Below are 17,096 nucleotides of genomic sequence, written 5' to 3' on the forward strand. Positions count from 1 at the left end.
ATCCTGGGAGGACGCGACGTCCCAGCTAAGAACTCAGGTCAGAGATCCGAGAGGCAGAAGGATCTCGGGGAGGAGCAGGGGCCGGGCCCGACCTAAGAGCTGGCCGCGCCGCCGATTGGCGGAGAAGAAGGTTGTTCCCCCAGGGCGGCCGCTGATTGGCTGCGGGAGGCAGAGGCGTGACGTCTTCAGAAGTTGAGCAAACACCTCCTACTTCCCGGGCTCCCATCCCAATTTCGGCTGGGAATTCGGAGCCTGCCCTGCAGCGGCTCGGAAGATCCGAGGCGGGGGGAGACCAGTCGGCGCCCCAGAGCGGACGAGGTGAGGAGGGGTCCCCGCGGAGGCTGAGCTGCAGCGCGGGTGGGCTCAGCCTGTGAGATGCGCTGGAGATCGCGGCCAGTCTCGCTGGGAAGGGCCCGCGAGCTCGGCCCTCCGTCCCGGCGCCGCGAGGCTTCCCAGCAGGCTGGCGGGGCAGAGAGACGGAGGAGGCGGCGAGCTTTCGGGCCTCGCTGCAAGAAAGGGAGGGAGAGCGGAAACGCCGAGCGTTTAACTGAGGGGAAGGGAGGGAGAGCTGTCAGCTCAGCTCCAGCGTTTCCAAGCAGAAAGGCAAGGTATTGCAAATCGGATTGCTTTTCTTTCTTTTTTTTGGGGGGGGGGGCGGGTAGTGGCGGTGCAATGGCTGGGGAATAAAGGACTGGGGAAGCGGCGGAGAGACTGCCTTGTTCGTCGTTGGACCGCGTGCTTAGCGGGGATAGCTGGCTGCGGAGGCGGTGGATGGATGGGGATTTCAGGGCGGTTCTTTCCCCTTTCCCTCCCAGGGCCCGGGGGAGCCAAACTCTGATTACAAACTTCTCTCCTTGTCCATCTGGGCTGCGCAGTGTCCGAGACACAGACCCGCCTAGCTAGCTGCTGTGCGCTGTCCATTCTGCAGCAAGGATCGCAGAGGGGTGGACGCTGGGCGCCTTGCCTGTCTGGGTTTCCCGAGCTCCTGAGCCCTGCGGGGCCGTGCGGGCCTTAGTGAGCACTCACGCTGGAGGGGGCGCCGGGAGGAGCAGTTTACTCACCCTGCTCTCTTGAATGGGGCTGGACGTCTGTCCTGACCGCTTCAGAAGAACAAATGCGCTTTCCAGACACCGATTTCAGGGGATTGGGGGTTGAGAGGAGCGGGAGAGAGAAAGCGCGCGCACTAGAGAGAGAATGAATTAGTTCAGTAACTTGAACAAGGATTAACATTTTTTGGTGTTGTGGGTCATCAGTGGAGAAGGTCCAGCTGTGAGATGTAGTTATACACAGTACTGAATGGTCATTGACTGAAGCTGTGGCTTTCCAATAATTTATTTTAAAAAACCCAAAACACTGATAGCACTTTGGTGTTTCTGGGTTTGTGTATTTTGTCCCTTGCATTCCCCTCTTCTTTTTTTCCCACGAAGATGAGTGAATCTAGGGCTACATGATTTGACTGTGTAACCTGGTGGCCATTCTGCAAAATGAGTTAGGTGGACAAAAATTGAAGCCAATTTACCAGAGTCATTTTCCTACTTTCCAGATAATCATGTTTGTTATCAGTCTCACATGCTATTGATGATGGCATGATCAGAACTTTGATTTATTTGTAATTGATTTTTTTTTCTCACTAGTCCTTTAACAGACCTTGGCTCAGAATTTTGGAAATGATCTTTGGTGTGTAAAAAGTCCCCATTTAACAAAACGTTTCATGTTTTTCATATATTCTTTTATTAATTTTTTCATAGAAATAACATTACAAATGGTGGTAAATTTTCTAGGTAAGGCCACAAAAGAGTCTATGTAATTCATGAAATCATGGAAACAAATATTTGGAATGAGAAATAATCCCAAAACATTATTACCACGTTCATCTGATTTAAGGTGCCATCAATTGTAAGATGCATCCCTATTTCACAGATGCTAAAATCTGAAAGAAAAAAAAAAGTCTTCAATTTGATGAAATACAACATTAAAATGGTAATTTATTCATTTTGAACATCCATGCCTAAAGTCTGAATTTGAAGAAAGGGTTTATTGGGCTCTATTTTTTTTTTCTAGAATAATATAACGGTGGGCGGATTAATATGGAGCCATGGTGAAGGCCTTACTATGGTGTGACAGAGGAAAGAAATGTGTGTCTGCTGTTAGTGGTGTGGTTGTGCTCACTTTTGAGGAGTAGGCAAGCTTGGGGGCTTTTCTTTTCCTTAATATTTATTGTTTATGACACACAAGCAATGCTCAGCACTTTATGCATATTAGCTCAATTAAATATCACAAGGGCCCTAAGAGGTAGAGGTTAATATGACTCATTTTGCAGTTGATACACTGACAGTTTAAGTTACCAACCAAGGTCACAGAGTAAGTTTGTCCGCAGAGGAACCCAGGAGAGAAATCAGTATTCCTTTGACATATCTATCTTCTGTTGCAAGCTCTTGGCTTCTGGTTCATGATGTTAATACAGATAACTTAGGTGAACGCCCATTCTTTCTTGATTGTGTTTTTGGTATTTTGTTTCCCTGTTTGGTGTACATTAGCTAGAAATTCATAAGTCAGAGTGCCTATTTATGTGCTACATTTCTAGTGTTTTTGTAATTCGGTGTCCAGTAACTACTATGCTTAATAGAATCAGCATATCAGAGCTGAAAGGGACTTTAGTATTATATTTTATTCTGGATAAGGAAACCGAAGTCAAGAGGAGGAATCCTACATCTAGTTATGTGTCCCAGTTCTCATATCTGGGTTTTCTCACCATACTGTACTGTATTTCATAACATTTGTTGATCTATGAGATCTTAGAAGGGAATCGAGCTTTTTTTTTTTTTTTTTTCAGGCTTGGGACAATGTGAGTCTCTTCTCATTCAGGTGTCCATTTCTGTTCATTTTCTTGCTACATAGATCTCTATAATGTTTATTAAATTTTCCCATTCATTTATTTATTCTTTCTTAAAATACTTGCTGTTTTCCTATTTGCCAGTCATAGGGAATACAGAGATGAGTAAAACATAATTCATACACATTTACAGTTTAGCAAAGAGACAGACAAGTAAGCAGATAAGCATTTTGGACTAGATTCCAATTTAGAACTAACTTTGTATTCCATTTCAGTGAAGCTAAAATTATGAGCTAGAAACCAGGAGAAACATGTGTCATGTATTTGGATGTCTTTGAGTAGCTGAAAATTCTCAGACCAGATTGATTAATACTAATAGATGTCTTCCCCTAAAGTCTACCATTTTCTTCTTAGTCTGGTAATGTATTTTATAAAGGGTTTAACATGGAAGCATTAAAAGAAATGTACCCACGCACAGGAAGTGAAAGTATGGAGACCGGTGTTAATGCAAGCCCAAGCCTAGTTCTAGCAAGCCTTGAAATGGGGAGGGATTTGGATTAGTTATAGGTCATCACCTGGTGCTCTGTTAATTCTGGAACTCTTTGAACCTCTCCAAAAATATTATGGTTTGCATACCAAGTATCTAATGTAGGCTAAGACTCATAGCCATAGAGCTATCCATGCTTATTTACAGACACCAGGGCTTCTTGGGAAACCATGGGTTTTTAAGATATACTTTTATACATTTTTTAATTAATTGGAAGGGTGAATATAAATAATTAGTGTTGTTCATCCATGAACTTATTTTCCTCATCTAAAGACTCTATTACCCCATTCTTAGTCTCTCAATAATTAATCACAATATATGCCTGATTATTGCAAACAATTTGGCATTGAGAAATCTCCCCATATGATTTGATAGTTTTTATTTGAGTCACTAAATTATGTTGTAGTGAAATTATTTTAAAGATCTAAAATAGATGGATAAAGAGCACATTCTTAACCATGGAAATTAAAGTTGGAACATTTGGCCTGAATGTCTTCCATGATGAATGTGTAATCCTTTATACATATCCCAATAGAAGTGACAGAAATTAAGAGGAGCAATGCTTAGTTCATTCTTATGCTCTTGTAATGCTCGTACATTGTTTTGGGTAGGTAGGCGATCTGTAAGCTTAAAAAATAGTCTGATTAGATTGATCCTATGGAAAGGGTTGAAGAGACTTAGAACATTTTTGATATTTGATGGAAGAGTAAATAGTTCCATGAAAATCTCAGCTCTCTTCATCTACCCACTTCTCTTATAAAAACTGCAAAAATTAAATACACCTTTTTTTGTTTGTTTGTTTTTTGAGATAGTCTCACTTTGTTGTCCAGGCTGGAGTACAGTGGCATGATCCTCACTTACTGCAAACTTTACCTCCTGGGTTCAAGTAATTTTTGTGTCTCAGCCTCCCGAGTAGCTGGGATTATCAGCATGTGCCACCACTCTGGGCTAATTTTTTTGTGTTTTTAGTAGAGATAGGGTTTTGCCATGTTGCCCAAGCTGGTCGCTAATTCCTGACCTCGGGCGATCTGCCTGCCTTGGCCTCCCAAAGTGCTGGCATTACAGGTGTGAGCCACTATGCCTGGCCAAATACATCATTTTATGGCATAACTACTGACTGAAAAGTAGCAGAGGAAAAAAATCTTAATCAAATTACATTTAAAAAGTTATACCAACAAGAACAACAGACTGTCTTATTATGACATCCATTATGATAAGTCATAATAAAAATATATAATAGAGGCTTGGAAAATGCTTTCTATAAAACAGAAAAAAATCCCTTATTTCCATGGGCCTCACTATTCTCATTTATAATACTGGGTTTTAGATTATATTCTATCAGACCCATTTTGACTCTAATATTTAGTTATAATCAGTACTTAATGCACCATCAGATATTGATCAGCACCATTTAATTAGATAAAATGAATTCTGAACATGGGCAGGGACTGGACTACTGCTTCTTTATAGTTTTACCAAGTGCATCATGCTGTGTATATCTTAAGTAGCCCCCAAATATTTTTTTAATTAAAGGAAGAGAATCAAAAGCACTTGTCCCATAATCAGTGTACAAAAGATTATATTTTGATAACTCTATAAAGAGACTTTCTGGATTTCATTATAATTTAAATATTAGAAAATATTCATGCTATAAGCCCATGACTGGCTGCTTTTATTTTAATATATGTAATTGTACAAAAGGCCAGTCTGTTCATACTCTGAAAGGACCTTTCTAACCACACTTAAGATTCTCTGCCATGAGAATGGCTTTTCTTACATATAATCTCTGTAAGTACATTTTAAAGAATCTGCTTTGCTTTGGTTTCTCCATGTGATTTAGAATGATGATGTACTCAGTGACCACAGAACATTGAAAAAAAATGGTGGGATATGTATGGAGTGCCGAGATTTGAGCTCTATCTCTGTGTCTTTCTCTCTCTCTCTCTCTGTCATTTTCCTTCCCTTTCTCTGGAAAATAATACAAAATACAAAGAACATTCAAGCATGCTCTTTCCTCTGATTCTCATGTTTTTGTTGTAAAATTAGGTAATTAGTAAATTAAAAGATTAAGTCTTGCTTCCGTGAGAAATGGAAAGATAAAATAGCATTATAGAGTATGTTCTCCTATTGCTACCAATCAATCTTCACTATCATCTTCCTGTCTCAGTACACAGCAGTTCCTTCTTATCCAAGTTTTCACTTTCCATGGTTTCAGTTACCCACTGTCAATCTGATCTGAAAATAAGTGAATAAAGTATACTAAGGTATTTTGAGAGAAAGAGAGACCACATTTACGTAACTTTTATTACAGTATATTATAATTGTTCTATTTTATTATTGTTGCTAATCTCTTACAGTACTTAATTTATAAATTAAATTTTATCATAGGTATGTATATATAGGGAAAAAAACACAGTATGTATAGAGTTTGGGACTATCAGAGACTTCAAGCATCCACTGGGGGTCTTGGAATGTATCATCCACAGATAAGCAGGGGCCACTGTATCTCTGCAATTCACTATAATGCTCCCATGACTTTTAGAGACATTTCAAATTCCTGATCAATCTTAGGTAAATAAAAGTGTACACCTTAGTGGTGTTCTATTTTACAAAAACAGAGAAGAAATATTTTAAATTTTATTTTAATATTTGAAATGTTAACCTGCATGTATCAAAAGGAAGACTGTCGCAATTTGTCAGAGGAAGGGTTTTGTACCCCGCCCTTGCCAGTGTGACACTTCTCTTTCTCTATTTTCCTTCCCTTTGCTCTCTCTAGCTTTTTATTTTTCCCCGTTTTCTGCCTCCTGCTTTTCTACATCCTCCTTGTTTGTGTTACGAGCTGCTATCAGCACCTGACACTGTCAGGTAACCTCACTAGAGCTGGTGGTGAATAAAACAAGATCTTCCATCCTTGCTTCACTGAAATCATTCCAGAAATATATATTGAATTTACTTTCTGATATTCTTGAAAAATACCACAAAATCCAGGACAAAAAGCCAAAGCAACCCCTGTTGGCATTTCCATGAAATACTAGACACCTGAAGTGCAATTTAGAAATTCTCACTATTTCCTATTTCTTGAAGACCTTAGAAGCAGATGAACTGTAGGTCTTGAAAGTTCTATGCTGAGACCAAGTTTTAAGGTTCAAGGATTATCTCACAGTTATGCTATAATCGAACTTTTTGTTTCTAAGCACACAGAAATTCAGAATTTACCTTGGCAGTTACCCAGAAATGATTTTCAGTATAAAGCAGAAAAAGTAGTAAGAGAGACACCACATGCTGAGGGGAGAACGGATAATTCACTGTAACTATTGAAGTAAATGCTGTTATGGATCTGATTTCTTTCTGAAACAAGAATTGGCTGGAGTAACAGCATGGGTTGAATCTATGTGATGTAAATCCGTAGGCTTTGTCAAAGAAGAGAAAATTCCAGATGTTAAACATTAAACTAGGAATCCTGCTTCTGCTTAAAAGCAACAGATGCTATCTGACTCCAGTTCAGTTTCTTCCTCTGTCAAATCGGGATACGTATCTGCGTAATAAGATTTTTACAAGGAGGAAATAAAATGATGTCTGTAAAGTGATCAGCATAGAGCTTGGCATGTAATACTTCATCAATGGTAACTACTGTTACATTTGATTAAATAATGAAAGTTACAGAAATTATAATTTAAGCCTTCCATGCAAAAAGTGAAAGTGAAAGTAGTTTCTCAAATGAATTGAAGCTCAGTCCCAGCCACTTCTTTCTTTTCCCCCAGTCCTCTAAGATAGTTGGCCTTTGAAAGTATATATGTGTATGTTACAAGTGTCTGTGTCTGTGTCTGTGTCTGTGTCTGTGTCTCTGTCTGAATCTGTGTCTCCTGCTTTCCTGCCCCATCCCAGACAAAGGAGGTGGTGGAAAAAGGAGCAGGGGTTGTCACTGAGTGTGGATGAATGAGGTTAAAAATCAAGCTTGGGCTGAGGGAGGGATTACATTCTCTGCCCATGTTCCTCCTGTTGGAGTCAAGAATTTTGATTCATAATAAGAGATACAGGGTTATGTAGTCACCTGTGGATTTATGAAACACAGCCCCTGCTGGGAAGATGGGACGATTTCCGGACATGTGTGTGTGTTTAAAGGAATCACTGTCTTTGGAATTGGTTTTATTAGGAACTAAAGAATTCGAGTTCTATGGGACAATGTGCTTTTTCTTTTGGCTTCAAGAAAACTGAATGTTACGGGTTTGGGTTTGAATTTAGTGCGATCTCTTTCAAAAGCACATGAATAAACAAAAAAATTAGATGCAGTATATAACAGTCTTTTACTGAAATGTTGGTAATCTGTTTTACATGCGTGTTTTGCCCTGAATAAAAGGCTGAACTCCTAATCATCAGCAGTTTCTCTTGCTGTGTGTGGCTTGCTTTCTTTTTGGACTCTTCTTAAAGCCTTCTTAGCTGGACTCTTCGCTATTTGGTCTGTTCTCTGATTCTGTTGTAAAATGTCCTATAAATTTACCATCTGGACAGCAAGTAGTTGTTTGCCCCAAGGAAACGTATTTGTATGTTTAAGTGTTTGCTCAAGCCTTCCCCATCCATCAAGTTGGTCCTCTTCCAAGATTGCAGTCTGATGTAAAAGAAACGTGTTTCATGAAAGTTTTTCTATATATGTTAGCAGTGATGGGTAGGAAATTTCTAGAAGGTACAAGAATCATTCAGTCCTTGTATTTTGCTGCCAACTTTACATGGAAAACTAAGTTTTAGCATTCAAATGATCCTGCAAATCATCATCTGAAATGACATTTGGCCACGAAATGTGGGTAACCATTTGAAGATGGATAGAATACTGTGAAACCTGGATATTTATGCTTTAAAAATTTATCTAAGATTTATTCTGCATAGGAATAAGTGAACTTATATATAAATGAACCTGTATATAAAACTTCAGGAGCATCTGGATGAAAATAAAATGTTTGCTAGTGTCACTTTAATTTCTAGAATTTGGTTAAAAGTATTATTTCTACCATATTCTATGATTCTTCCAGCTAAGGGATAAAAGAACTACTTTCAGTGGATGATATCGTTCTCTCCTTCATGTGCAGCTCTGGTTCTGGGACTACGAGGACAAGACAGTTCTTGTACCCAGAGAATGCTGCTTTGAGTAGGATTTATTCATGAGAATGTACCTTGCCTGCCACTTTGAGAGAAGCCCGTTACATTCATCATAGTAACCCTTTTGTAGCTATTTCTTGATGGACTGAATTAGTAGAATTATGCAGTCTTCTCACTCGAATAGCAGTTGGAAAACTGGTTGAGGCAGGCTGGGTTTCAATACAACAGGAGGAGGTCATGGTTTGGAGAGGAAACCCAGGAAGAGGAACTGGCATGTTTAGAGCAATAAAGGGGAGCAGTGAAGGTGAGGCTGGACTCTATGGTGGAAGCAGAGTGATTTAACACTGCTTCTCAAGATTCTAACACCTCTGGTGAAAAGAATAGCTTTGTTTGGTCGATTGCTTTTCTTAAATTTTGAATTTGTTGAGGACCAATAGTTTTGTAAAATCCAGTAACAATTAATTACTAGAAAAAATGATCTTGTGACCTGACATGGTGGATCACTCCTGTAATCCCAGTAATTTGTCATAGAATTGAAAAAGAAATTAGCCAGGTGGGTGATATACACCCCTAGTTCTAGCTACTCAGGAGGCTGAGGGTAGAGGATCGCTTGAGCCCAGGGTGCAGTGAGCAATGATCTCACCACTTCATTTTAGCACTGACAGAGTGAGACTTCATCTCTAAACATAAATGCATAAATAGAAATGCTTACTTTCTATTTATGTACACATCTCATTGTAAACCAGTTTTTTTTTTTTTTTTTTTTTTTTTTTTTTTTTTTTTTAAAGCAGTTCACTGACTGACACTAGGTTGTGGGACACATTGAGAAGCACTTGTTTTGGGAATGATGAGAGATGAACTGGAAAGAGGCTGGCACTAAACTGTGAAGAAACTTGTATACCATTATAAGAATTTCAAACCTGATACCATCAACGTTTGGACCAATCTGAAAGTCCTGCTCTTTATTATATTCCTGGATCTGGATTGTAGATTAATTTGTCTAAAACTTTCATGCTGAATAGATGTTTCATAAAATATGTATTTAAAAAGCTATTTTAGCTTAACAGTTATTGGTTAGTGTCACATATGTTGCTCTATACTTTTCAAAATTTTATAGTTAAATAATCTTGTTTTTGAAACGTGGCTTTCTTTGGGTAAAGGAACACTTGATATCCCACTTTTCCCTTCCCTTTTCTCTACCTTGAGTCTGTTTTCATAAGAGCGGGTTGTATTTTACCGCAGATTTCTCAGGAGACCAGAACTGATCTGCCAGCCCTGCTGCCTTTTGTTGCTCTTCTCTTTCTTTACATTGTCTTTACAGTCACCAGGTGTCAAGATGCTGCGAGTACATAAGACTGCACTGGGCAGGCTAGGGGTCAGCCTCGCCAGGCATCTTCATTACAAAGCTGTGTTGGCCGTCCGGAGGGAGGATGTGAATGCCTGGGAGAGAAGGGCTCCTTTAGCTCCCAAGCACATCAAAGGCATCACCAATCTGGGATACAAGGTCTTGATACAGCCTTCGAATCGGCGGGCAATTCATGATAAGGTAAGTATTTCCAATGTTTAACATACGTGAGAATAAAATGAACCTGCATATGAAAATTAAGGAGCATCTGAGTGAAAATAAAATGTTTGCTAGTGTCATTTGATTTCTTTACTTTGGTTAAAAGTATTATTTTCACCCTATTCTATGCTTACTCCAGCTGAGGAATAAAAGAACTTACTTTTAGGAGATGATATATTTCAGTCATTCTCTCCTTCACGTGCAGCCCTGCTTCTGGGACTAGGGGACAAGACTCCATTCTTGCCCCCAGAGAATGCTGCTTTGAGAATATACCTTGCCTGCTACTTGGAGAGAAGCCCATTATATTCATCATTCCACTTGTGCTTCAAAATAATATTATGGGATAGGTTTGACTCCCATTCCCATTTTAGTAATGTATATATACACATATACTTTTCCTTTCCTGAACCATTGTAAAGTGGGTCACAGACTTCATAACTTATTACTGCTAAATGCTTCAGCGCGTATCTCTTCAGAATAAACCAGTTTTCTACATAGCCACCATATTATTTTCATATCTAAGAAATTAATAATTCATAATATCTCATATAGTCTATGTTCAAGTTCCCCATTGCCTCAAATGTCTTTTAATTGAGGTTTAATGAAGCTTTATTGTACTTTATTGTTGTGTGTCTTTAGTTCTTTCAATCTAAAACAGCACATGCCTTTCTGATTTTGTTTCAGTGATATTAACGTTAATATGGGCTCTCTTTGTTTTTTTTTTTGTGTTTGAGACTGAGTCTTGCTCAGTCACCAGGCTGGAGTTCAGGGATTACAGACGTGTGTCATCATGCCCGGCTAATTTTTGTAGTTTTAGTAGAGACGGGATTTCACCATGTTGGCCAGGATGGTCTCACTCTCTTGACCTCGTGACCCGCCCACCTCAGCCTCCCAAAGTGCTGGGATTACAGGTGTGAGCCACCACACCCGGGCTCTTGTTTGTTTGTTTGTTTGTTTGTTTGTTTGTTTGAGACAGAGTCTTGCTCTGTCGCCAGGCTGGAGTGCAGTGGTGCAATCTTGGCTCACTGCAACCTCTGCCTCCCGGGTTCAAGTGATTCTCCTGCCTCAGCCTCCCAAGCAGCTGGGACTATAGGTGTGAGCCACCACTCCTGGCTAAGTTTTGTATTTTTAGTAGAGACAGGGTTTCACCGTGTTGGTCAGGATGGTCTCAATCTCCTGACCTTGTACTTCGCCCACCTTGGCCTCCCAAAGTGCTGGGATTACAGGTGTGAGCCACCGCACCCGGCTGACGTAGACTGTTTTTAAAAGAGCACAAGACTTATAGTGTCATGTCAAACATTTTCAGCATGAATATAATGTAAGTGATACATGTTCTTCCCATTGCATCACATCAAAGGCACAAAACATCAGGTTGTCCCATGGTTGGCAATGTGTGATCACTTGGTTGAGGTGGTTACAGTGAGAGCTCTTCATTGTTAAAGTTTATTTCACCCTTTGCAATTACTGAGTCATCTGTGAGATGGTATTTTATTATCTGTAATGTCCCTATTCCTAAATAACTTTACAGCTACTCATATTAGCCTCCATTGAATCTTTGCCTGAATTAGTTCTTAATGGAGACTTGTGAAGTGATGCTTTTCTAATTTTATCACTCCCCTAAGTTTGTTTGCTGTCATTCTCCTTCAGAAAGAGGTTTTCTTTTATTTCTCTTGCGCTCCTCTACTTTTTTGAGTTGTGAACTGTTTTATTACAGTATATTGAACTGTTTACCAGACTGTGAATTCTGTAATTCAGTGTTTAATTATGCTTCTTTAAAAAACCTTCTTACCTTTGCATTTAAAGCCTTATTGTGAGAAGTTTACATAGACATCTTCATGTTGACAAGATGAATCTTAACATGTTGCTTAAAAGATGAGTTGTGAAGTGTTTTATTACAGTGAGCTGAATTGTTTATCAGTGTGACGTTGCATTTGCTTCTTTAATTTTTGCTTTTTTGAGTATATTTTGGAATCATGAACCCTTTGCGTTCAATCCATTTACCATTATTCTTTTTAATGTCTGAATTTTCCCAAAATTGGTTAGTTCGAGTCCCTTCAAGGGGCCTTCTCTGTCCTTTGGATATGAATCCATTTACCTTTGCGTTTTCCTATTTCTTAGAATAACAAATTGTCCTAGTCTCACCTTGTACCTTTACTGTTCCACATCAGGAAATTAATAATTTCACCAAGAAGCCTTGATCTCTTTTAATATATAGAAACCAAGATCTGGTATGTGGTGTTAAGCATGTTTATTGTTATTGAGATACCATTGCTCTTAGGCTCTTTTAGTGTACAGAGCTTAGAAATAAACACAAGAAGATGCCCACACAAATACATATATTAGTCAATCTTAAGTTAATACTGATACTAAAAGACCTCCAGAGGAAAAAATAATGTCCAGGAAAATGAAAATTTAACATTGCAGAATTTTTTATCTTTAAAATTTTATATTTGCATCTGTTTTCTCCAACAGTAAAAATCTTAATTCTTTAATATTAACGTATGTTGTTAGCTTTATCCTGTAATATATATAAAATAGTGTCAGGATCACAATACTATTATTATAACTAACAGTAAACCCACTAAATGAAATTTACTATTTCTTTGATTTTTTTTTCCTTTAGAATATATCTAACAATGAACATTCAGAGTGTTGTATTAAATAACTTATTTGAATTTTTTTTTGGTGTGGTTCCATTATCAATCTGATATCCTTCTAGAATTATATATTATTGTGTCTATTCGATTTTAATGTTTTCTTTCCTGTTTTTTGATTTAATTTTATTTTTCGAAGTAAAACCTTTACAAATTCCAGAAATGAAGTCACATTTTCATTTTAAACCCCTACATCCAATTCTCACCCACCGCAAAGGTTACTTTTGTTTCTGATCTATCATTCTTGTTTCATTTTTTTTTTTTTGCAAAAATTAACACTTGTATGTGTATTTATGTATTTATTTCCCTTTTGTTCTTATACAGAAGGCTGTCTACTATATATGCTCTTTTGTACCTTTCTTTCTTTAGTTACAAGTATCTTGAACATTGCTCTAAGTAAGTTCTTAGAGATATTTCATTTCATTTAAAGACTGTGTGGTAAGTACTCCATTGTACTTTGGTTTATTTGCCAATCTACTACAAATGAGAAAATGGACTGTTTTTTTAAGAAACCAGGGAGAAATTGTGTGTTCATTCTTTATCTCTCTTATTCATCTCTACTTTCCTTTGAAGTAGATTCCTAATTAAATCTATCTGTGGTTGAACTGCTATCGTGGATGCCCCTTTAATTCTGCTTGGGTTATACTTCTTTATTTAAAAATCAAATATGTCTGTGTATTGCTTTCATGTACTAGTTATGCAGTCTCAATTAAATGTGTAAGCCTCAGGTTTCCCATTGATTGAATGAGGATTATAATTGTACTTACCTCATGAAAGTTGTATGAAATTTCAATGAGATAATTCATGCAAAGAGCTTAGCAAAGTACACAGTAATTTATTAATACATATCCATGATTACTGTTACTTATTATCCAATAAAACTTGTATTAGCCATGGTGATATTCAACCTACATTTCCAAATCAGTTTACTCATATGCTGTAAATGTCTCTGTACTCCTCTCCCTTCATATTTTTATATGCCTTCAATGCCTCTTAGTGATATTACCATCTTGTGTTTCCCGTTTTCATTTTTTTAAATTTTAGGTAGCCATTCAGATTAATTTAAATTTTCATAGTTCTCTGGTTATCTTACCATTCAGGTTAATTTAACTTTCTTATTTCTTTGATAATCCCACCTAGGAATTATCTCAATATCAGTTAAAGTAGCATATCACTTAGATGCTGATGATCATAATGGTTTGAATTTGTCATTTACTCCACTCCAGACTACTTTTTACTATATTTTGTGAACTCCTTTATAGAAGGGATCTTGACAATATTTCCTTGTATCTTAGCATCTCATCTCTAGCACAGACTAGTGTACAGTTAGGACAGTAATAAATACGAACTGGGCCAAAACAATGAAAAATAAATGTTATAATTATGTCTTATCTTTTAAAAATACAACTGAATAATAAATCACAAATTGGCATTTACTATTTCAGAGTATTGTTGGTACAAAATGTACATTTCACAAGTATGTTTAAGTCACATGTGCTAGTGGATATGAACAAATTATAAACTCTTCTTAAAGATATGTGTATCCTGAGTTTTCTAATTGTTTTATGCTGTAAGTGTTGAACATAATACATTTATCTTTAACCAACAAGTACAAATATTACAAGTAGTTGTTCTGTTATTTGTTCTAATTCATACAGATTTTATTCCTTCAAAAGATTTGTTGTGTCTTTATTTGCTACACATTTTATTCAAGAAAACATGGATATTACAAATCAGAATATTAACCTTTCATTATAATTAAAATTTCAGGAATATGTCAAAGCTGGTGGCATTCTTCAGGAGGATATTTCTGAAGCTTGTCTAATTTTGGGAGTTAAAAGACCTCCAGAGGAAAAATTAATGTCCAGGAAGACTTATGCATTTTTCTCCCACACAATAAAAGCTCAGGAGGCCAATATGGGCTTGTTGGATGAGATTCTAAAAAAGGTAACTAGTGATTAATATTTATAAATATTAATGTAGAAAAATAGTATTTTTTACTTTTAATAAGTGGAGATTTAGTTTTCTTTTCTTCTTTAGTTTAAGAACTAAACACTGCATTCCTTTTACATTCTGAAATGGAAAGAATGATAAAAGCTTTTTCCCTAAACAGTTTATCAATTTATAAGGCCAATTGGCCATATATTACCAAATAGAATTTTAGAGCTGAAAATAAACCCAGGGATCATATAATCTACTACCGTATTTTTCAGATGGGACCCAGAGGTGTAAAATGACTTGACTGGGTTGCACACTCTGTATGCCAGAAGTGGACTACAGACAATTTTTACATTTATTCACATTCATAAGGAAAAATGCATTTTTGAGATGTAAATACTATGAAGAAAACTAATAGCTGTTTAAAACACAGGGTATTCATTTAACAAATATTTACTTCATGCTGATGATGTGTCTGATACTGTTTGCTCTAATGAAAGAGCAAAAGAGTGACGTATTCTTATCTTCACAGAGCTTACATTGTAGTGGGAGGAGACAGATAATAAATAAATGAGATCAATATGCCACTTGGCAATAGTGTGATGAGCATAAATATAATATTGAAGGAGAAAAGAAGTCCTGGGCACTGGAAAGTGAATATGCTCTTTTAAATAGATGGTCAGAGGGGGCCCCATTGTGAAAGTGGCATTGAGCAACAACCTGAAGGAGGTGGAGGACTGAGCCATACGCATCTGAGATGAGTATTTTAAGCAGACAGAATAGTAACGCAAAGGCCTGAGGGTCTTGTAGAGTATGGGGTTAGAGTAGATCATGTTCAAAAATGCTTATTCTGTCTCGTGTCAGTAATGGTTGGAGGTGGGAGGAGGAGAGCAAAATTACTAAGAAGGCTGCTAACCTAGGCTGCTCTAGACTGCAGCTCACAAGTGATGGTGGCCTGCACCTGGAAGTGGTAGTAATAGAAGTTGTGATATGTGGACAAATCTTGGATGTGTTTTAGAGGTGGATCCTGCAGGATTTACCGATGACATAAAGGTGGAATATGAGAAAAGGAGAGGAGTCAGGAATGACTCCAGGTTTTGGCCTGAGCTACTGAAAGCAATTGCCATGGAATGAGGTGATGCTACTAAAAGAGAAAAAGGCTTGGGTGGGCAAATGGAGAGTTGGGTTTAGGGTCTGCTGAGTTTAATATTCTATTAGACATGGAAAGGGATAAGCCAGGTGGGCTGTTGGATATGAATCTGAAGCTCAGTGGGGCAGCTTCTCCTGACATACAGTTTGTAGTTGTCAGAGACTAGATGATATCTAGAACCATGAGACTGGATGAGCACAGGAAGGGAATAGAGATAAAGAAGTCTAAGGTCCACATCCTCAAGACATTTGAGCTAGAATCTGAGATTAGGACAGAGGATTGGAGAGTTCGTAAACAGTAAAAGCAATGGGAAAACACATATTAAAGAGGAGTATAAAATGTTTTCCAATTAATTCCCAAGACAGTAGACGTGGGTGACAGTTAATTTGTAGTGTTTCTAAAGAACAAGTTCAAAAGTAACTAATGGAAATAATACTATATGAAGAATGTTCTACCTTAAGCAAATAAAGTCTTTATAAAGTACTTTAGGAACATTTTTTTGTTGTTGTTATTTTAACTTGTTCATTATGAGAAAATTAGCAAAACTGACCTGGCAGGGCTGCTTTTGGGCAGCATTTTGTAACCAATGACTTGGAATTGGATGAAGAATAAACATTCTTAAATTCATGAACATGATAAAAATTATATGATCTTTGAGGAAATAAAATTACTGTTTAAAATGCTATATAATTACAATGCAATATGATGTTTTAAGCATGAATTACTAAGACTTTCCTGAGAGGGGAAAGGTTTTCAAGGAAAGAAGAATGTGTTTTTAGTGAAGGCAAGGAAGAGAAATGCAGACATCATTACAGCTTTTAAGAGGAAGATTACCTATAAAAGGAAGCAGCGGGGGGAAAAAAAGAGAGGAGGAGGAGAGAAAAATATTTGTGCTTGGACTTGAGAGAGTTATTATTTTCCAGGTAATAGAGACCTGAGTATATTTAGAATGGTTGAGAAACAATGGAAAAAGGGAAGATGTGAAAAAGAGGTAATAACAGTTCAAGAAGGGTGGTCTTGGAGGACATGAGAGAAGCTAGGATCTAGCTGAGAGATTCATCTCAAAAGGGATCTGTTTTCTTTGACCAGAAGGAAGGATGTAAGGATGAGTGGGGCTATAGATATGTTAGTAGGTGGTGCTGGATGGGTGGGGGCAAAAAGGTAAGGGAAATTCTACCTTTATTATTTGATTGCCTATCATCAAGGGGGCATAGCACCTTCTATGATCATTTTTTCATTTCCAGTTACAAACCTACCACTGGTTTGCTACCTGGTGTTTTCTAAGTGTTTCATGGTATACCTCACGGTAACTTCTGGTA

General features: G+C 37.7%; 1 protein-coding gene across 1 annotated transcript in view; it reads left to right on the forward strand.

The window, feature by feature from the left end:
• The first annotated feature begins 206 nt into the window (after positions 1-206).
• AASS (aminoadipate-semialdehyde synthase) overlaps positions 207-17,096 on the forward strand; it is a 63,098-nt gene continuing 46,208 nt past the window's right edge. The window contains exons 1-3 of the mRNA XM_003921039.3: positions 207-318; positions 9,793-10,017; positions 14,460-14,636. Coding sequence (XP_003921088.1) covers positions 9,808-10,017; positions 14,460-14,636 — 387 coding nt within the window. The 5' untranslated portion in view covers positions 207-318; positions 9,793-9,807. The remainder of the gene's footprint in view (positions 319-9,792; positions 10,018-14,459; positions 14,637-17,096) is intronic.

The sequence above is a fragment of the Saimiri boliviensis genome, chromosome 10, assembly GCF_048565385.1.
Source record: "Saimiri boliviensis isolate mSaiBol1 chromosome 10, mSaiBol1.pri, whole genome shotgun sequence".
NCBI lineage: Eukaryota > Metazoa > Chordata > Mammalia > Primates > Cebidae > Saimiri > Saimiri boliviensis.